This window comes from Mycteria americana, chromosome 2, assembly GCF_035582795.1.
Source record: "Mycteria americana isolate JAX WOST 10 ecotype Jacksonville Zoo and Gardens chromosome 2, USCA_MyAme_1.0, whole genome shotgun sequence".
NCBI classification, from domain to species: Eukaryota; Metazoa; Chordata; class Aves; order Ciconiiformes; family Ciconiidae; genus Mycteria; species Mycteria americana.
The window spans coordinates 103,348,362-103,370,057 of record NC_134366.1 but is presented as its reverse complement, the minus strand read 5'-3'; the positions used below and the strand labels follow the sequence as shown (position 1 = coordinate 103,370,057).

At 37.8% G+C, this 21,696-nt stretch overlaps 1 protein-coding gene across 1 annotated transcript in view; it reads left to right on the top strand.

Moving 5' to 3' along the window:
• The window catches only part of MOCOS (molybdenum cofactor sulfurase), a 225,560-nt gene that overhangs the window by 80,765 nt on the left and 123,099 nt on the right, over positions 1-21,696 (top strand). Inside the window, exon 4 of the mRNA XM_075494151.1 lies at positions 6,139-6,777. Within this exon, the coding sequence (XP_075350266.1) occupies positions 6,139-6,777 (639 nt within the window). The remainder of the gene's footprint in view (positions 1-6,138; positions 6,778-21,696) is intronic.

Genomic DNA, 21,696 nt, shown 5'->3' with positions numbered 1-21,696 from the left:
AAACAACAGTATGCTATATCTTTTTAGAGTTTCTATAGAGCAGAAAACAGTGTGATGAAATTTCTGAGGCTCAAGCTAAGCATCTCTCAGTACAAGTCCAAACTGGATTTGTGCTCCTGGGTAGCGTGACAATGGAAAAATTTTATAAGAAATAATTTTTGTATTAAATGTGCAGCTGAAAAGGAACCTTTATAAAGTGGTAGCTAAACTTGTACTGTTGAATAGATAACTATGCTTCTGTCCTCAAATCTGAATCTCTTGTTACAATGGCAATACTTAAACGTTTAAAAGGGTTTTTTTTTTTGGCTAGATCAGCTACTGGCTAGAAAATCATTGTACTGACAATATTTATGAAAGGTCATATACGATATAAATAAAAATGTGAATACAAATATAAAACTTGAAAATCACAAACTCCTTGACCATATTTTGGTCTTGCCAACTAGAAATTGAAATGTTTGCACCAATTGGAATTAAAGTGTGGAAGGACCCAAACCTAGCAATATAAGTTGCTGTTCAGCTTTTTACAGGTGTTTGCAAAATGGTAAATTTGAAGAGTGCACAAATTGATATAAAGCCTATTTTAGCAGTATTTAAAGCCTAGAAGCATGGAAGAAAAGCCATGTAAATCAACAGAATTTTGGGAGGCTGTAATGGAAATGACCATAGTGTGGACATCTGTGCCTTTGTGGGAGTGCTGCTACTGTTCTGCTGCTGAGAGCCACAAACGAAGAGCTGGTGGCGAGGAGGAACATGGGGTTTCTTGCATGAGGTAACAGCAGCCAGGCAACAGCTTTGGAGGGTGTCCCTTTCATCTAACTTTGGGTGACACTGTGTACTAAGGTAGCTGAACAAATCAGTAGCCTTTGGCTTCTGCAGAGCTGCCAGTGGCAATGTGGAGTGTCTAGTTCTAATTAAACTATTAATTCAGGCTGTTGGATTAGATAAATTAGATAATATGACTACTACCTCAAAATATATGACTTGATTATAGATATTTTTAAATATAAAGCCCATTATTAATTATGTGTGTATTAAATGTATAAAATGAGACAGCAAGCTTGGTTGAAAATTAATTGACTTTCCCTACCAGTGTTTACTTTAGAGTAGCAAGGCATTTTGGCTCAACTGCAGTCATGAAGATACAAAACTCTTATGGCAACTTTTTAAAAGGATTAAACACCAGCTAACAGAGAGGTCTCAGAGTACGAGTGTGCACAGGGAAGCGTGGTCAAGTGAGGGCATTTTCAGTGGCTTCTCCCTGGACTGTCTTCTTGGCCATGTGTTACTGACCTCCTTGTGTTGTGATCTGTGTGCTCTTGGGGAGGTGAGAGGAGGGGAGAAGGGGTGGCGGGTCATGGCGGATCTTTGATGTACTGTAAAGATGGAGTGTGCAGCTTCCTCCCCCACCTTGCCCACCTGAAAGCAAGGTACTGGGTCAAGTTTCTCAGGCTTTCTGCCATCTTCCCTGTGACGGCACAGCTGTATCGGTACATTTAATGAAACAATTATCCTCTTAGTAATTTCTTCCAAAGGGTCCTTTGAAAAGAAATTTGTAATACTATAAAATACCACTGCTGTGTGCAGCTGTGAGCTATAGTAGATCAAGCTATCAGTTTTCCACTGCAAGTCTTTAGTCCTGCTGCCAACAACCACCTTATATATGGCTATAAATCTTTCAGGAGAGTAATAAAGGTGAACTGCATTTCACTGTAATGGGGTATGTCTTACACGAAGACAGAGAGCATTAGGAATTCTGTGTGTAATAGCCAGTGCTTCCCAATATTCATGTCAAAACAGAGGATGTAGTACTGTGGGCTGCAGAAGTCATTCAGACGTATTGCAGTTTTCTATCCCCGAGTAGTCTGATTTTATCACAGCAGTGCTGCTCTAGTTCAGGAGTTTGTGGTATTCATTTTATAAACCTTATTCTGAGGTGCTCACAGCTCTTCTGCTCTGCGCATCAGAAATCATTCAGGAGGAGGAAATTCCCTTAACTCAGTTGATACTGCTTTCTTTATTTTCCTTTTTTAACATTAGAAATACTTCAGCCAAAATGTAAATCTAACTTTGAAAATTGTACCTCTTTTGCAAGTACTGGAATCATAGCAATTTTATGAGGCATTTAAGAGACCCAAAATGCAAATGGGTACCTGATGAGATTCACAAAAGAACCTATTCCTATTGAAGTCAATTAGAAATGTAACTTGGTTGTTTCTCTAGCTTTAGGATCTTAAATACCTTAAAAAATTGTTCTAATTCATTTGAGCACTTTTGAAAATTTTACCCTAAATCTTGATTTTTTTCATGTGAAAATCAATTTCTGGTACTGAACTGAGTAGATAAATGCATAACTGTTATGTCATGGATTTTATTTCAGAACTGTTCAGCTGTTTCTGAATTTGAATGATTTACAATGAAACATAGTTAAAATACTACCGATGTGCATGAGCTTTGTCTCTCTCATTTATGAATTAAACATAGAGCTGTCACTATTTGTGAGCCTAAACAACCCACAATAATATTTATTGTTTTGTAAAGTTGTGAAAATGTTTAATAAAAGTACTCACTGGCTCTGATATTCATGGTTGGACAACAGCATCCCATTATTAAATCCTGACCCACCGTTCCTGCATCCCAGCTATTGTCATTTTACAGTGTCTTTTGATCAAATTAAGTGCTGCAGTAAGCGAGTACAATTCCTGTGTAGAACTGCAGGTTGTTATTCCTGAGCAAAATTTGGCATTTTGCCTAGCTGTGTCTCACCTCCCACTCAGCCTGTGTGGCACAAAGAAGCTGACTGGGGAAGAGAGCAGGGAAAGCCTAGAAAGTAGAAGAGGAGCAGCTTGATAAGAGTCTTCAGCATGCTTTCTGTCGCTGCTCGTCAGCTTGCTCTTATGAAGAGACGTTACATATTAAGAATTTGCTCCTGTCACCTAGTTTTTTAACTTGAAAGGTATTCTGTGTGTGCACATACATGTGAATATGTAACTTGTCCTAGTGCTCACAGAGGTAAAAACATAGAAAACTTGATACTTTGGTGGTGTTAATTTTTTTTTTTAATTGCACAACCTTTTTATAATTTGTGTTAATGTCAGTTTAATGATTCCAAGATCTATCCAATATGACTGTAGTATATACAAAAATAGGCCACATACAAAATTATGTCCATAACCACAAAGACATGGCCTCCTTGCTAACCCACATTCTGCAGTTCCGTTCCCCTAGAAACAAGGGTCTAATGCTGTTCTGCTCTCTCCTTAAAGAAGAAGTTAGGATTCTTGCTTGCCCTGCTTTCCACCGTTTCTCTATCTAGGTGAATGCAAGGAAAGGAGAATAAAGGCAGAATGATGTCAGGGCTGAAATTCAGGGCATGGCTCTGAGTGGTAACCCTACAGCTAGCTTAACTTCAACAGAGGCTGCTGCCTGGGTTGAGGGTTTCAGGTCCCTTCAGTCAGGCGTCCTATACGACACACACGCATACTTCAAGCTGTAATGCAGGTGGTGGTGGGAAAGGCTGTACAGCTCACTGCAGGGAAAGGGGCAGTGGATGTGATTCAGTGACCAGAGAGAGCAGGTCACAGTGATGAATGAGGCAGGCTGTCAGTTCAATACCTGATACAAAAGCTTCTGTGATTGTCCCTATCTTCATCCCTAACATGATTTCTAAAGTCTAATGGAGAAGTTTGGTTTCTGTGAACACAGTCTTTAAAAATGATGTCTGGAGCTGTGAATGCTTGCAGCAACTATCCCCTGGCAGATCTATTTCAGAATGATCCTTATGAATTTTTTCAAACAGTTTCTCAGAATGTTTAAAGCTTAAATCCCTGACCTGCTGATGTCCTTCATAAAAGCTGAAATTCTTTCTTCATTTCCAGAAGACATAAAATACCTACCAATTGCATCAGATTTCAAAAATTTAAGTTCTGAAGAAACTCAAGTCTCATTTGGGCCTATGAATCCATTTGTTGTATCCTGTACTTCCCATTACAATAAGACTTTCCTTTAACTGAGAAAAGTATTAATAGTATCATTTCAGTGGGCCTTTGCCCGGGGTGTTTTTTAGTCCTAATAGTCAAAGTCATTGCAATTATTTCTTTTCTAGTGTTTAATCTTTGATTGCTGCACCCCACACACCCAGCTGCCCTGGTTTCAGCTGGGATAGTTAATTTTCTTCCTAGTAGCTGGTATAGTGCTGTGTTTTGGATTTAGTATGAGAATAATGCTGATAACACACTGATGTTTTAGTTGTTGCTAAGTAGTGCTTACACCAGTCAAGGACTTTTCAGCCTGCCATGCTCTGCCAGGGGCACAAGAAGCTGGGAGGGGGCACAGCCAGGACAGCTGAGCCAAACTGGCCAAAGGGCTATTCCATACCATACGGCGTCATGCTCAGTATATAAACTGGGGGAGTTGGCCAAGGAGCAGTGATCACTGCTCAGAAACTGGCTGGGCATCAGTCAGTTTGGGTGAGCAATTGCATTATGCATCACTTGTTTTGTACATTCTTTTATCATTATTATTATTATTATTATTAATAATAATAATAATAATAATTTTCTCTTCCTCTGCTGTCTATTAAACTGTCTTTATCTCAACCCATGGGTTTTACTTTTTTTTTTTTTTTTTTCAATTCTCTCCCCCATCCCACCAGATGGGGAGGGGGATGGTGAGCAAGCGGCTGTGTGGTGCTTAGTTACCGACTGGGGTTAAACCACACCACCAGCTCTACCACCCTTTGCCCGTAGAATTTGTGTTTCAGACTGGATATATAAAACTTTAAGGCATTTCCCTCTGCTGTCCTATGGTTCAGGAAATTTAAGCTTGAATTTGTCGTGTAACCTTTTGTACAACTTACAGTTAAATCCAACTGTGTCTTCAGTTTCTACCTGTTCTAGTAAGGGAATCTCCCGTTTTATAAAACATGCAGACTTTTAATGATACACATTGGGAACCAGAGTTCATAGACTCTCCAAATGCTGGTCTGTACCTTGGAATTACACAGATCAGAGTGCCAGCTGCTTGGAGAGTGCTGATATGTTATGTTGCTCACAAAAATGCTCTGCAGCAGAAGAGATGCACTGAGAAACCCTGTTACATCTCACTTCCCTTGAAAACCAGACAGCATTGCTGAGCAGCAACATTTATGCTTTGGTTCAATTTTGTTTGCTCTGCTCCATGCACTGAAGCTAGTGTCTCTTAGATGGTTGTTACATTTCCTGTTAATATTAGTAGGAGTTTTATAAATGTTAATTCAGAGAAAGTTCATCAGGTGAAAAAGGTAAGAAAGGTGACTAAATTGAAGCTGTTCCTCAGCCTCTGAAAAGACCTATCTTGCACACTGCAAAACTGTAACATGCACAAGCTAGTATGGGTACTAAAAAGTGTATTAGATGGTGTTCACAAAAGGTGGTTTAGAACCGACGAGGTGCTGTCCAGGCATTAATGAGTGTGTAGCGTAGATGTGTCTCAAGGGACTGGCTTGCTTCAGTTTTCATAGTCTGGCTCATTGGAAGACATTAGGTTGCTTCTGGTTTAGGCTGTTTTTGCAGACCACAGAGATTACAGCCTTATGTGCATAAGGCACATAGGAAGCATATGCTGCTTCTTGCTGTCTTCTGTTTCTGTTGTTAATAATACAAGCAAGGAGCAAAGCTGTATGCTAAGGTTTCTATATTGAATCCTGTGACCCTTAATTGGGATGCCCAGTATTTAAGTGGATTTTTTTTTTTAACTGAAAGATATTCTGTCTGCTCCAAATGCTGTGTAAACTAAAAACCCTAATAGTGCAAATAAAACTGGGCTCTCTCAAGGACAGTGTAATTTTAATTATATGCAGGCTTGATTCTGATCCCACTGAGGGATCAGACTGGCCACTCTATTCAAAGCCAGGCAGAATTGGCTTCTATCCTTAAAAACACAGCCACGTTCACTGCAGCATTGGAAGAGTCTCTTGTGGGCAAAATGATTTGGGTTACACTTGTTGAAGTTTATTGTGCTATTTGGCAAAACCTGTCTACTTCTGTTCATATCAGGTGTCAGAGTAGAAGAATTTATGCTGAGGAAAAACAAAATATATCACACAGCAATAAAATAGAAAAATCAGAAAATAACTGGATTTTTTTTCCCATTTTTCAGAATATTGCAACACTTTCACACTACTGCTGAAGATTACACCATCATTTTCACATCTGGATGCACAGCTGCACTTAAACTAGTAGCAGAAGCATTCCCTTGGATACCTGAAGGCACAAAGCAACCCAGCAGTCGATTTTGTTACCTAACTGACAGCCACACATCTGTGGTGGGTATGAGGGGGATAACTGCCTCAATGAATGTCTTGTCTGTTCCAATAAAACCAAAGGAAATCTTATCAGAAAAAAACAGGTTACCAGCTGAAGAACAAAACTGCACGACACCTCATCTTTTCTCTTATCCAGCTCAGAGCAATTTTTCTGGTACCAAATATCCCCTTTCATGGATACAGGACATAAAATCTGGAAAACTCCACCCCATCAAAATACCAGGGAAGTGGTTTGTTCTACTAGATGCAGCTTCGTATGTGAGCAGTTCTCCATTAGACTTGGGAGTTCACCAAGCTGATTTTATCCCCATCTCATTCTATAAAATCTTTGGATTCCCAACTGGTTTAGGAGCGTTATTGGTAAACAACCGGATTGCCCCCCTCTTGAGGAAAACCTATTTCGGAGGTGGAACTGCAGCTGCCTACCTCGCAGGAGAGGATTTTTATTTCCCAAGGAAATCTATAGCAGAAAGGTAAGGCTTTGTTTAACAAAACAGGGTTTTTTGCTGATACTGTTTGTGTCAGACAAATGTCTTAGGGTTGGTGCATGCACTGGGCTGTGACACCTGTGCTTCTTTATGCAGTTGAATAGGTATTTCACATCTAATTCTGTTTTCTTCTTAGTATTCTTTTTTCCTATCTAAAAAACATAATCTGAAATATCTACCTTCCTTCCCTGATCTAGTGTATCACAACTGGTAAAAATATAAGCCTTCATCCAGTGACACAAAGGTCAGTCCATGCATTTTTTAATTTATATTTAAGCTACCTCAGTGGAACTCTGATTTGTTTTTGAAGCTCTGCACCTGAAGCAGCCAGGCCAAGGTTGATCACACAGTATAATGACCCTCAGTGAAACTGGAAAGTAAGGTCCATGTATTTCACCGGAAAGGTGGCATGCTTTACTCTCAAGAGAAGCTTTATCAGAATAACACATTCAGTAAGATAAATTACCTAGGACAAATATTTGTAGCACTCTTATTCCCTGAGTGAAGTTCTGGAGAAGCTGCAAAGCTCTCCTACAGAAAATAGAGGACACCTAAAGGAGGTCAAACATACACACATAAGGAAATGCAGGGCAATGGATAAGCTTCCTCAGTCCCTTAACACATTGAAACGCCACTCTTAGCGATGCTTGGTCTTTCTGCCTCTCTCTCTCATGCCAGCAACAGCTTACATAAATGCAGTAAAGAGTCTTCCTTCCTGTCTCACATCCGGTACATCTGCACAAAGGAAATGCTTGAGATCAGCATTTAATATTAAATTATAGTCCTCGGGAGAAGCTAGAGGTGAAAAGGGGAAATGATTAAAAAAAGCCATTCATGCCTTGCATTTGTTTATGGATGTGTATTCAGCAGCACCACGTCCTCCATCTCCCATGATGGAAATGTCTGATCTCTCACTGTACGTGTAGTAATGCATAATGATGCTTCATGTGTGCACCTCTTCTAGGTGTGTGCTCTGAGTGCTGCTGTGGGGTTTTGGTTCTGGACTGGTAAATGCAGACGCTGGCTATGTTAGCCTGGCTCTTGTGCCGTACGAGGCCATGTGTTATTTCTGAAATGGAAATTGGTGTGATGAATGTCCAGTTAATCTTTTAATTTAGAAAAAAAAACAACAGGGAAACATTGGTGTTCTGACCTCTGTTTCTGGTTTTTCAAACCAAAAAGGCTTTGAAGTGCAGCACTCACTGAAAGTCAGGATGAAAGGGCATAAAAATCATGGGATCCTAGGGTGCTCCTGCGTCACCTGCAAGCCGAGGAGAAAACCTGCTTTAATTTGACCTTGGCAGGCTCTAATTTTTAGAGGCTTTTCTAGAGGTAATGGACACACGATTCCTGAGATTGCATAGCAGATAAAAATATCTGAAATGTGTTTTAGATCTCAATTGTGCTTTTATACTTTTTTTAATTAAGAGGGGAATGGTATGTGGGAACCTTGAGGAAAACTCTTTCTCTGGTATCTTTTTCAGGAGTTTTCAGAGGTTGACTAATTATAAGCCTTTCAGGTATTTGAGGCTCCCACTGCTTTCAAGGGCTTTTTTTACTGGATCAGAAGAAGGGTCTGCTTTAACCTTTTTCTACTACAGAGTTATAAACAAAGGAATTTATCCAATTTGATTTCTCAGGCTGGGTACAGAGTGTCTAACCTTGGTATAAGGGAACCTAACTCAATCAAATCTGACAGCTGGATACCCAACCATGTGATACTATTTCCTGTTATACACCAAAGTGTCACGCAGACAGTCTGAGTCATTGTACATAGGTAAATATTTACATTTGTCTTCATCTAATCCTTTGCTTATTATTTGAAAACCTAATATTTAAAAGTTCATGTTTAGAGCATTATTGATGCTGTCTGTAATCCCTAGTGAACTGTGGAGGTTTAAAGTCCTACCTGGAGAGACTTGAAGTTTTCAAAGATAGGTCAGGAATGAGGATAACCACTTTCTTGAAAAAATAAGAACAGCAGCATTGAAATTCTCAATCAATGTCCTCCAAGCTATTTAATCCAATTTTTTTTTTCTTTCAGATGTTATGGGTTTTTGATTTGTTATGTTTTTGAAGTGTTTTCCTGATAATAAAATACAGACACAGAGCAGTTAGGAACAGAACTACTACACTTCAAATGAAATGCCAGGCCACCATGGCTGAAGCTAATATGATTACCTTATCTGTGGGCCATGTTTCCATTTCTTTGCTAGTGACTGAAACACCTGGGTCATTATTTCTCATATAAACAGCAATTCTAGCCAGGTTTTATCCCTTCCAAATTGCAGTAAGGAGCTTCCATCCTCGGAGGTATCAAAACCCAACTGAAGAAGGCCCTGAGCAACGTGTTGCAGCTGGATATGCTTTGGGCAGGAGGTTGGACTGGAGATCTCCAGGGGTCCTTTCCAGCCACTGTGCTTCTGTGATTGATTCTGCACACCTCTACCGAGCTCCATCTGCATTCTCTCTTTAGGCATGTCTTTGAGATTTCAAAAGGTTGATTTCTTAAAATTGTTTCTTTAAAAAAAGCTTGTTTACCGTGCTGGATTAACATGGGGATTGAATACACTGAAACATGTCATTTCATGTGGTAATTCATAAGGAAACTTGAACTCTAACAAATACCATTGGAAAAGTGGATTAGAATATGTATATCTGAATCCTGTTAGCAGAAGGTATTCCCTGTCCACGCATAATCAAAGTGCAGTGTACTAAGGAAATGGCTTTTTCTAAGTCAAGGTGAAACTTGAGTGGAGATGTGTAATGAGAGGGTGTTTATTCATCTTTCCTTCCCAGGACTGTCAAAATGGTTACCTTTTGTCTTAATGGATACAGCTTTTGCTAGTGTTTCGTGTACTTTATTTTGTTGTTCTTGCTATATAAATTATTCCATCGCAGACTCTTTTACATTCCTTTAATACCCTTAAATCACTTCCACATTTTCCCATTTCATGGCAGTAGCCAGTCTTCCTATCTCAACTTTTAAAATCATGTTTATTGTATTTTCATCCTTGTATCAAACAGCTTGACAAATTATTATTATCATTCACAAATCTAGCCTCATTTCCCTTTTTTTTTTCTGCGCAGCATGAGATAATAAAATAATATGATTATGTATAGCAAGAATTCAGCGATAAAATATTCATCATCTGCCCTATTTTTCTTTTGTATCTGGGAGTGCTATTCAGAATCTGATCATCCTGGAATTTATGACTAAGGGAAAAGAAGCTGTTGTGTTATCTGTAAATTGGATATCTGCACTGTAGTCTACCAGTGTGAAATATCTAGTGCATTAGCTGTTGTGTGTTTTTCATTTCCAAATGCTTTGGAAATCCAAATGGCATGACTTTGTCCCTGATGAGTTTTAGTGGCTCTTGCCTCTGCTGCTTGAATGATTTGACAGCCCCAAAGCAGCACCCACACTTTTGTAGTCTATGATGCATTGTACTTAACCAAAGCAGGCTTCTTTATTCTTGATGCTGTAGCTTTTTATTTTTGAGGTGATTCAGTGGCTGATATATATGACCTGCAGACAAAAGGTTAGATCCCTTAAGTTCTGCAGGAAATGCCCTTAATTAGGGCCCACCTATGTACTACGGTGGAGAACTATGCTAGAGATCAACGGGACAACTCTGCGCGTGCCTATGCAGGTATGTGTATAGTGACATGGTTTGGATCCTCAATTGCATGCTGAGTTTGCGCATGCTGAGGGGAAGGGAAGGAAGGAGTGGAAAATGGAGGCAGAAAGCTAGGGATGAGAGCCATCACTAGGATCCCAAGAGCTGGAGCTGGAGGCAAAATCCTGAGGCTGGGTGGTGGATATGGAGCAGCTCAAGAATCCCTTGGCAAAAAGCTGGTCTTCTGCTTGAAGGTGTCTCTTTAGCATTACTGCATGTTTCTGTCAGCATAGAAAAAACTCTGTCCAGCAGAGATGAAAGGCTGGAGGCCATTGAACAGAACTGTGTAGGACTCTCACATAGCTGCTCTCCCTGTCTGAAAGGCAGACAAAGTCCTCTCAGTTAGCTGATAGAACTTAGTTCTGACAACTTTTACAACTGTTTTTCAAAACAAGAGCTGTGGAAAAATAAAGGAAAAGGGGATTTTTTGCTTTCTGAGTAACTATAAGAAGGTTCAAGTAACCTGTTACTCTCTCCCTTCTCTGCTGAAGTGTATCTGCTGGAAAGCTTCACGCAGTCTGTCTTGTTACCTCTCAGGACATCCAAGGTGGCAGTTGACATTTTCTATGTTTTTCTGTCAGCCATCACTGCCAGCCAGCTTCGTCAGTATTTGATGCAAAGGAAAGTTTTGCTTAATTTTTTTTCTAACTCCCACCATTAAGGAAGCATTCATATGTCATTTTGCACTCTAATCCTCCAGGTGATTATTTTTTTCAATAATTAAGTTGTTTCATTGCCAGAAAACTCAACATAGTCAGAATAAACTGAAAATTGTAAATCAGTGAGCCAAACGGAATCCTGTGGGGGATCACTTTTGATCTTGATTGACCACAGGATTCACCTTAAATTGCTGAATCTGGGATAAACTGAAAGCAGTGCCTCTGATAAATGCTTGTAGAGCGCAACGAAACACTTAAAAACGTGTTTGTGAATTTCGATTAGTGGGCAGTCACCCAAAGAGAAGCAACAATGTAGGTAAAACTGGAGAGGCAATACAGTCAGTCAGCCCCACCTCTATTCATTTGTACAACTCTTGGATGTCCTTATTTATCTTCTCAGCCTCTTGCCTTGAAAACCCCTATCGGTTTTGAAGACAGCCTTTATTATTGAACTTTTGTTTGAGCAGCTGGTGATGCACTTCCTTTTAGCTATATATACAGCTGGAGAAGATTGGTGGTTAGGGTCTTCCAGGTTATACAAAACCCCAGGTCAGTGCTTCCCGCAGAGGTTCAGACAGACACCTTCCGGGAGTACAAAGTCAGCTGTAACTACCAGGCTCTTCCAGCAGAGATTTTGGAAAAAAAAAAGGAATCATCTTCTGCTCTACTCCTGCAGTGCCTGCTCCCGTGTTTTACAGAGTCCAAAGCCACAGAAGAATGTGCTCTCCCGAGTAAGCTCTTCACTATGTCCCAGAGAGAAATAAGATTTGGGTCATGTTTTCATCCTCAGTGTTTCCTATTACAAAGTTGGGAAATCCCAATCTGAAGTGGGTCACGTACAGGGTTTAGAGCTGTAAATGTTAGGAATCAGCCAAAAAGATAGGCATCATATTGGTTAATGTCTAAATGTTTGGGTCTGTTGCAGCATGCAGTTACAGTGTACAGATTCCCAAATTACTTTTAATCAAACCAGTTCAGATCCTCAATGCAATATAGCCACAGTGCCACAGGCATCCATGCCAGGCAATTTACATTGCCTCAGAGGAAGATACTACATTTAGGCACACTTGAAGTGTCTTTGTGCTAGGCTGCAATCTACAGTATGGAAAGAAATACAGGGGGAGGTGTTTTTTCGTGTAGGGACAGGGGGTAGTGGATCTTGCATGCTTTTTAGCAATGTCTGGCAAAACGACATTAATAAAAAACATAAATGCAAAGAATTTTAAACTGTACTATGGATTCTCTTACTTGGAAGTAGGCTAACTAAGCTAAGCATGTTTCTTCTTTCATTGCCAAAGTCTTATTGAAAGCCAGTAGTAATCATGTGCCAAATGTAGTCACATGCCCAGTGTACGGAGGCTCATGTAAATCACATCAAGCATCAATATGTATTGTTAAGCACCTCCATCCCAGTATACAACTGGCACCAAATTATTGACTTATGAAATAAACCTTATAAATTACTAGGGAGCTACAATGTATGCATTTTTAAATAAAAGAAAGAAATTCGGAGCTCATTATAAAATGCATTTTTCTTAAAATATGAAGTGTTTTGAGATGATAGCAAGAAAGAAAGGAATTCAGTTATATACCAGGACTTGATTTTGCCTTTGATCAAATACAGTAAAAATTCTGCCTGATCCAGGACGCATCTTTGCAGTGATTATGGCTAGTGAGTTGTCATGACATAGTTTCACCCTAGGGAGTTCTTATACTCAAATTCAGAATCAAACGTTTTCCCTAAGTCTTCTTTGAGAGGCTCTTGTGAATTTCTAGCACCAGCTGTTGGGATTTTACAGCATTTGTTTTCTGGTGATAAATTTATTGTACACTTTTTATTGTGCTTTGTAGATTTTACATTTGTGATTGATTAACCTGTTTGATATATGAGGAAAAGCAATGGTAACTTGTTTGGCATAAAAATCACATTTTTTTCTTCACCATTTGTACTGTGTACTTAGAATATCTTGATATTAGCATGTAAAAGGGTGAGACTGGCTTTTTGACCCAGATGATATTTACAACATACAAGTCCTGTACAGATAATGTTAAGGGATTGATTTACTTCAAAGTGTAGGAATTAAGGCTTTTGCTCTCTCTTTTTACATCAGGCAGTTCTCAGGAATTGCTGTAAATACTCCATGGTATAGTATATAATTAGTATAATGCTCTTTGTTCGACTCCTGAAGTCTTAGAGACAAAAGCATGAGCTAAGGCAGACATACTGAAGAGCTGTAACTAGTATCAGGGGGTCAATTTAGATATTTAACATTATTTTAACCTAGTTTTTATGTGCTCCAAATCCTCTGGCATGTGTGTGTGTGTTTTAAATACTTCCACAGTGATGCTGAAATTGTTCCAAGTTGGCTACTGAAACTTTATTGGCTCCTTTGGAGTGAGTTTAATCTCCGTTTACAGAGTGCAGCCTGAGATGTGCAGATATTGGTGTCTATTCTCCAATTCAGAAGAGGACTGAAGCATACGTATTTAAGTCAATCTCTAGTCCAGAAAGTTCTCTGAGTATTAACATGGACTTCAGCTTGTACTTTAAGTAGAATAGGTTTATGCTAATTGTAGTGCTGTATTTCTGTGTGGATCCTTTTGGAAACAAAACTCTTAGGAAATACTTATTTTCTCCCTTTATAGTGGATCCTGTCCCCCTCCTACATGTGTGGGTTTGAGTTGTCCTTTTTGGTGGGCAGGGGGCGGAGAGAGGCATGGTGGAGTGCCTGGCAATTAAAATTACAGGATGAATGCAATCCAAATTGAGTTCTTCCAAAATGGGATGGGGCTAGGTAATTTCCTTTAAGGTTTTGTCCTTAATGCAAATAATCATTATACAATGAAAAAGTATACTCCTTTAACAGAAACTGATACTAAGGTTATGTCAGGAAATGCCTGACTACAAATGATGAAGCATTTCTCCTCTACTCTAACATACTAATGCGCTATAGCGTCATGAGTTGACGTTAACCATTCTTGCTTACTTTTATTGGCCCTTTTCAGGAAGAAGGTGCTAAAAATCAGTGGCTTTCAGCCTGTTGTGCATGGACCCCTCGAGATCCATGAACTCACCATAAAGGCTCTACCAACGGAGACCAAGACACCTTTATATATCATGTGGCAACCATATATGTGACGTTTCAAAAGAGATCTTCACCTTCACTGGATTTTTTTTCAAGTTCAGTGACTTCCACTGAGAATCATGCTTCTAAAATCTTTTTGAAAGGTATTCTTGATCAGATTTATCCTTGTCAGTATCATCAGAGCCAAACCTTATCATTTAAGGGAAGTATATATTTTTGCAGTCTAAATAAAGTCAGAATACAAGAGAGCAAGCTGAAATGCCCACAAAAGTTTGTCTGTTAATAGCAGAAGACTCACAAAACCATCTTAAATTTAAGGACTCAGATTATGTGACTTCTTATGTGATACCCATATTATTTTATATTTTATTTATAGCTAAGCTACAGAGAGCTACTTTTTAAAAAAGGTTAGGGGTCACTGGCTTCCTAGTGGGGAGAAAGAGATCTGTAGAAACAGAGTAGTTTAAATGTTTAGATTATATCACTCAGGCTAGTATTTGAAGATTAGAAGTACAAGCACAGGTTTGGTTTGGTTTTTTTTTCATCTTCTTACTAGTCAAATATATGCAAGAGTGCATCTGGCAGTTGTGCTCTTGGGAACCCGTGAAAGAAACATCTACAGGCTTCTCAAACAGATTTAATTCAGAAGAAAAAGGAAAATATTGATGCTCTTGAGAAAAAAAGGTTTTACAATCTTTCTTGACTTTCACATATAAGCAACCGTTTCCAAAACAGGAAATACTCAGATTTCATTAAACACTTGGCTGTCAGATTTCAGTCTGTTCATGTTCAATTAAAAAATGTGGAGGGATTCTCTAGCATTATTATAATATACTTTTTCCATATCTAAGCATTTATATTATCAAATAACATCTGCTATGGCTTAATAACAGTGTCAAATGATTGTAATAGCTTTATTTTCAGTGAATTTTATGATTAAAAGTTTTAGAGTTACAGCAGGGAAAGTACTTATGCTGAAAGGATTGTATCTCCTATTTCATACTTTATGGCAGACATTTTGCAGTTATGTTTTCAGGTAGTACTCTGACGTGGCCCCCCTTTTTTTTTTTTCTTTTTTTTTCCTTTCTTTTTTCTTTCTTTTTTCTTTTTTCTTTTTTTCTTTTTTCTTTTTTTTCTTTTTTCTTTTTTTTCTTTTTTCTTTTTTTTCTTTTTTCTTTTTTTTCTTTTTTCTTTTTTTTCTTCTTTCTTCTTTCTTCTTTCTTCTTTCTTCTTTCTTCTTTCTTCTTTCTTCTTTCTTCTTTCTTCTTTCTTCTTTCTTCTTTCTTCTTTCCTTTTTCCTTTTTCCTTTTTCCTTTTTCCTTTTTCCTTTTTCCTTTTTCCTTTTTCCTTTTTCCTTTTTCCTTTTTCCTTTTTCCTTTTTCCTTTTTCCTTTTTCCTTTTTCTTTTTTCTTTTTTCTTTTTTCCTTTTTCTTTTTTCTTTTTTCCTTTTTCTTCTTTCCTTTTTCTTCTTTTTCTTCTTTTTCTTCTTTTTCTTCTTTTTCTTCTTTTTCTTCTTTTTCTTCTTTTTCTTCTTTTTCTTCTTTTTCTTCTTTTTCTTCTTTTTCTTCTTTTTCTTCTTTTTCTTCTTTTTCTTCTTTTTCTTCTTTTTCTTCTTTTTCTTCTTTTTCTTCTTTTTCTTCTTCTTTTTTTCTTTTTTCTTTTTTTCTTTTTTCTTTTTTTCTTTTTTTCTTTTTTTCTTTTTTTCTTTTTTCTTTTTTTCTTTTTTTCTTTTTTTCTTTTTTTCTTTTTTTCTTTTTTTCTTTTTTTCTTTTTTTCTTTTTTTCTTTTTTTCTTTTTTCTTTTTTTCTTTTTTCTTTTTTTTCTTTTTTTCTTTTTTTCTTTTTTTCTTTTTTTTCTTTTTTTCTTTTTCTTTCTTTTTTTTCTTTTTTTTTCTTTTTTTTCTTTTTTTTTTGATTGCTGCTGATGCCAACAGTTTGTAAATTCAGCAATATAGATTGCATGGATTTTCTTCATAACATCCACTGCTAAAAAGTGGTTAGTATGAATCTAATTCTACTTATCACTCACTTTGGCCTAAATAACAGGTAGTCTTGGTTGGTCTTAAGTTAGCTACACCAATATATGACCAGTTTAAGTAAGAAAAATGGCATGCTGCTTTTCTCAGTGAGAGATTTAGCATGATCTGTCCTCTTGGGCAAAACAATAAATTAATGCTAAGTAACAGTAACCCAGTTAACCGTTCCTAGAAAAGCAATTTTTTTTTTTTTTTTAAGTTTTTCTGCTGTCACTATACAAATGAAGACAGCTGCTTTGAAGTCCTCATCAGTATTAAAGAAGGATGTTGTTCATGTCAGATTATGTTTAGGTCTTTGTTCTGTATATACATTTTTCCCATATTTCATCATCATGGGTTAGTTTAGAAGGACGGTATCAAAATAAAGAGCCAGAGTCATTGTTAGCTTTAGATTTTCTGACTTTGTCTTGAGAGACAGAAGATAAAAGGTAAAATAAACCTTGCATGGGCTTTTATCAAATTAAACAAAGCATGTGTATGCATATAAGAAACATAATCCTTCACTGTGGAATACCAATATGTGGACACCAAGTTACCTCTAATCATCTTTTACTGATGTCATGGTTTAACCCCAGCCGGCAACTAAGCCCCACGCAGCCGCTCGCTCACTCCCCCCCAGTGGGATGGGGGAGAGAATCGGAAGAGTAAAAGTGAGAAAACTCATGGCTTGAGATAAAGACAGTTTAATAGGGAAAACAAAAGCCATGCACGCAAGCAAAGCAAAACAAGGAATTCATTCACTCCTTCCCATGAGCAGGCAGGTGTTCAGCCATCTCCAGGAAAGCAGGGCTCCATCACGCGTAACGGTTACTTGGGAAGACAAACGCCGTTGCTCCGAACGTACCCTACTTCCTTCTTCTTTCCCCAGCTTTATATGCTGGGCATGGAGTCATATGGTATGGGATATCCCTTTGGTCAGTTGGGGTCAGCTGTCCCAGCTGTGTCCCCTCCCAGCTTCTTGTGCACCCCCAGCCTACTCGCTGGTGGGGTGGGGTGAGGAGCAGAAAAGGCCTTGACTCTGTGTAAGCACTGCTCAGCAGTAACGAAAACATCCCTGTGTTACCAACACTGTTTTCAGCATAAATCCAAAACACAGCCCCATACTAGCTACTGTGAAGACAATTAACTCTACCCCAGCCAAAACCAGCACAACTGATAATTTGTCACCTTTTCCTAGTGTCATCTCGACTACTTGGTTCTAGTATAGTTCAGATCACATCTCTGTGTGACAGAAATCTTTCAAAATAAGGTTTTACACATCAGATGCTTACACAGGAGACTGTTCTTTCTTCTAAAGCAATAGATTTTATGCTGATTTGACTGCCAGCATAATTTAGAAAGCACCAGTAATGCAGTGAGACATTAGCATTTTGGGTCCAATGGTCTGAATATTAAAGCTTGGTTTGTATAAGAAAATAAGGATACTGTATGTTGTTTTGTTGAGTATCATAAACTTAGTTGTGCCTCTGTCTGTCTTTTTTTGATATTGCACATCTGAGTAGGAAACAGTCCCCTCATATTTAGCCATTCACTGTTATTTCTGGATTTGCGTTAGTATGGCCAGATCAGGTGGACATTCTAAAAATCACCTTGCTTTCCATGAAGTATAAATGCTCCTCTGAATTATCTGGATGTTCCCAGAAGTTTGTAATGTCATATACAAAATTTCTCTTTTGGACATTTGCTTTATGATCTGAGATCACATTTTTGCTTACAGTTATTTTAATACATATTCATCTTAAACTATGCTTTCTATATGGAAATTCTTATTCTGTAGAGCCACATTGAATAGTAGTGCAGGAATGTTGCTTGACAGAGATTTCTACCTTTAATCTAATTAATTAGACATCACATTTTTTGGATGCAGTTTTTAGTTTCTGCATTGTATACTGAAAACACATAGCCATCTTTCTGAAGGTATTAAATATTCTACAAATAGTGTCACGTTTCACATCCTTTTTAAAAATTGTTTTCTGAAATTGCCAGAATCTCTATTGTTTGACATCTTGCTCTTTTTAGAAAGTATTAGTAAAGTCATTTGTTGTAATTTTGTCTGCTGTTTCACTAAAATGCAAATATTTCATGGGAAAGCATCACTTTTAGGTGGCTCCCTAACGTAAAAGGCAGACATCTTTCAGTCAAAGTGGAATATGTGGTTGAAACGTCATAATTCTCCTTTAATTTACACATAACTTTTATTTTGTGTAAGTTTTAATATTTAGTAATATTTTTATGGTTAGCATCAAAATGTTCAATATTTCCTATTATTTTCATATTGAAGCTGCTGTAGTGTTTGCAAGGTCAAGTATTTCTTTCATTTTCCTGTCACCATAACTTTCAAGATTTCAAATATTTATCTTTTGTACTTGCTTTAGTATGACCCTTTGCTAGCACAACACATGTAGCCCCAGCGAGGTTGCACTCTGTTGTGCTAAAAGCCTAGGAAGGCTTTCAAAACGTGACACAGTAAATGAGAATAGCATAAGCTCTTTGAGGGGAGAGTGACAGAACTGCTGTGTAGAGGCCTGTTGGCCTAATTCATCTCCTGCTGGACTCAAGAGGGGACCTTTGATTACATTCTATATGCGAAATTTAATCCCTTTTAATCATTTAAAGTGATTTTAAAAATCATGAATTCTCATTGATTCTCTGTCTAGACATTTCTAGTTGATTTTCTTAGGCAGATTGCTACAGAATTGGGGATGAGCAGGAAAACCGCCTCTCTAATTGTTCATAAGAATTATACTTGTGGCATTTAATGAATGTGATAATTAAATTAGATCAACAACAAGAAGCAGGACCATGCACTTTAGCTGACATTTTGTAAAGAATTTGGTATTTTATATACATGGATATATACAAGGATACCATAGTTGATTTACCAATAGGCAGATAACTATGGAAAAATTCCTCCCTGCAAGTTTTAACTGCGTGTAAGTATAAATTCTAAATGTAAGTACTTCATGCAGCTGTAAGTCTTCCTATTGTCTGTTACTGAGTGGTAGGTTTACAATGAGTTTTACACACAGAGATGCAAGGTGCAATTTTAAATTTTATTGAGGACTAAATGCTGTGGTGTGGCTAAGCAGAACTTGATAAAGGACTTGGCCTGCAAAATGTTTTAAATAATAGGATATAATGAAGCCAATTTTATCTTAATAACATGATTGCATTTCCCAGAAGGTTGAGCACCTTCATCATTTTCTTGTTTGTATTCTTTAAATTGTGTTGCTTATGTAAGTTCACAACAGAGCACGAGTAAACATTATTAATGGAATTGATGTAAAAATTTAACTCCAGCCAAGAAGACATCTGAATGTTTTCAGCTTCTATACAAAATGTGAATCAAACTGTGCTATGCTTCTCTCGTTAAAGGAGAATGGTCTCCTAAATCGTTAGTGTGCCAGTTTGTAGCAGACATCCTAAATATTTTTTGTAAATCCTTCTATTATGGAATAAAGCATATGACGATTAATGTCCACAGTATGAACACACCTGCAGTCTTCATTTGTATGAAATATGTATAGGAATGTAGATATATTCATTTTGTGTTCTCTAAACATTTCTCTAATACCTGCATGCTATTCACATTGTCACCAAATCCTTGCGTACCTTAGTGGATATGCTACCTTTTAAGATCAACTATATGAAATTTTCAGGAGTTCATATTATTTGATGAATCAAACTTACAGTATAATTACAGCTAAAGTATAGCAAATATGGGTTTTATTTCAGTTCTCCATGTGCAAGAAAATGTAAATTAACACATACTTCTCTCATGAAGGGAGTACTGAATAAGTTCTCATTTAATCTCCCTTCCTGTCTGATGAACACAAATGCTTGGCAATCAGAACTGTGAGTCAAAGATAAAGGAAGATTTCTTATCCTAGCCTGGTTTATTTAAATTATGAACTAAAGGGGGGAATGTGAATCTTGAAGAGATCATTTTGTAGTTAATGAAGCAGTTTTAACAGCCAACGAGATCTACCTTCAGCTATTTAAATGGCTGCAGGAATGTTAAAAATTTATATGATCATAAGAATTCTCAGCAGAATGTCTTATTTAAGTAAACTTTTCTTATCTCTGCTGCTTTCCCAAGTTAAAGATTAATAATCCATTAATTTAAGATTTCTGAAACTCTTTTTTCCTCAGGTACACAAAGAATTTAACTAGGAAAGCCCAACCATTGTTAAATACCATGTGGGGTTCATTCAGATACTTTTAAATCTATAGTGGCATATTGAAAAGGTGTGAAAATACTTGACAAGTCTGTCAAATTTGCTCTTCTGTGGGTGTCCTGAAGGGGGTGGAGGAAGAGTAGTATTCTGTCTCTATATTTATGTCCGCAGATTACACTGTCAACACATTTTCAAGGTGCAAATGACATGTAGAAAAAGGAAAACTATACACACAAACAAGGAGGAGAGTATGCCACTAGCAAGTTTTTTCATGGAATTACTGACCAAACAATATCTAAGCCACAGGGGTGGATGCAGCATATTGCATGATGAATATTTTTTCCTCTAACTTAAATTAAGAACTCCTTCTTCCTCCAAGCCTACTGGAAATCAAAGTCTGTACCTAATATCCAAAGTAACAGAGGCATGGGACCCCGTGTCTTGTGACAAATTAATTTTTTGATTCCACACGAATAAGCCACCGAGACCACAGCGTGGTCCTGTGTGTAAGCCCTATCTTACATCCTTTGCCTTTGAATTCTGGCTGGCCGAACAGCATCTCAGGCAGTGACCTGGCAAACAGACTGATCAGTGTGCACCATCAGAGGGTGAGCAATAGCTACGGTGCTGTATTCCTGACTACTTCTAATTTTGCTGGCCAACTTGCCCTGCCTTGCTGTCAGCGTGTCTGTAGATTTAACTGTACGGAGAGTAAAAATAGAAGCTGTGTCTCCTCACCTTTTCTCTGGCCTGTGCTGAGGTGCGTATTGATTACAACTAGAGATTAAAGTTTAGAAAACATCGGAAGAACTTGATGTTACAGAAAACATCAGCGTATCAACTGAGTAAACTTATAATGGCTTGACTCTTTTAGGGCTACTCATGATTCAAAAAGTCTTTGAGTGATGCTGTCCTCAGAATAAATATTGTGGATCTTAACTCTTTTTGTAGTAATAGCTGATTGATAACTTCATTGCAAACTGATAACTTTCCAGGCATACTGCTTTTTTGAAGTGCTATTAGGAGAATATTATTTACACTGTTCTTGTGCCAGTTCAGTTTCCATTGAAAACCTAAATACATGGCAAGATCTCCAACCCAAAGTTTTCATTTGGGGAAGAGGCCAAAACCCAAACACTGAACCAAGCTGCTTTCATTTCACAAGCAGGAGTTTTAAGGCTGCTTCTGTGGTCCAGGCTGTGCATGGTGCTGTAACCAGAACCGTACAGGCAAATCCTTGCCCCTGGGACTCCGAGGACATGCCGT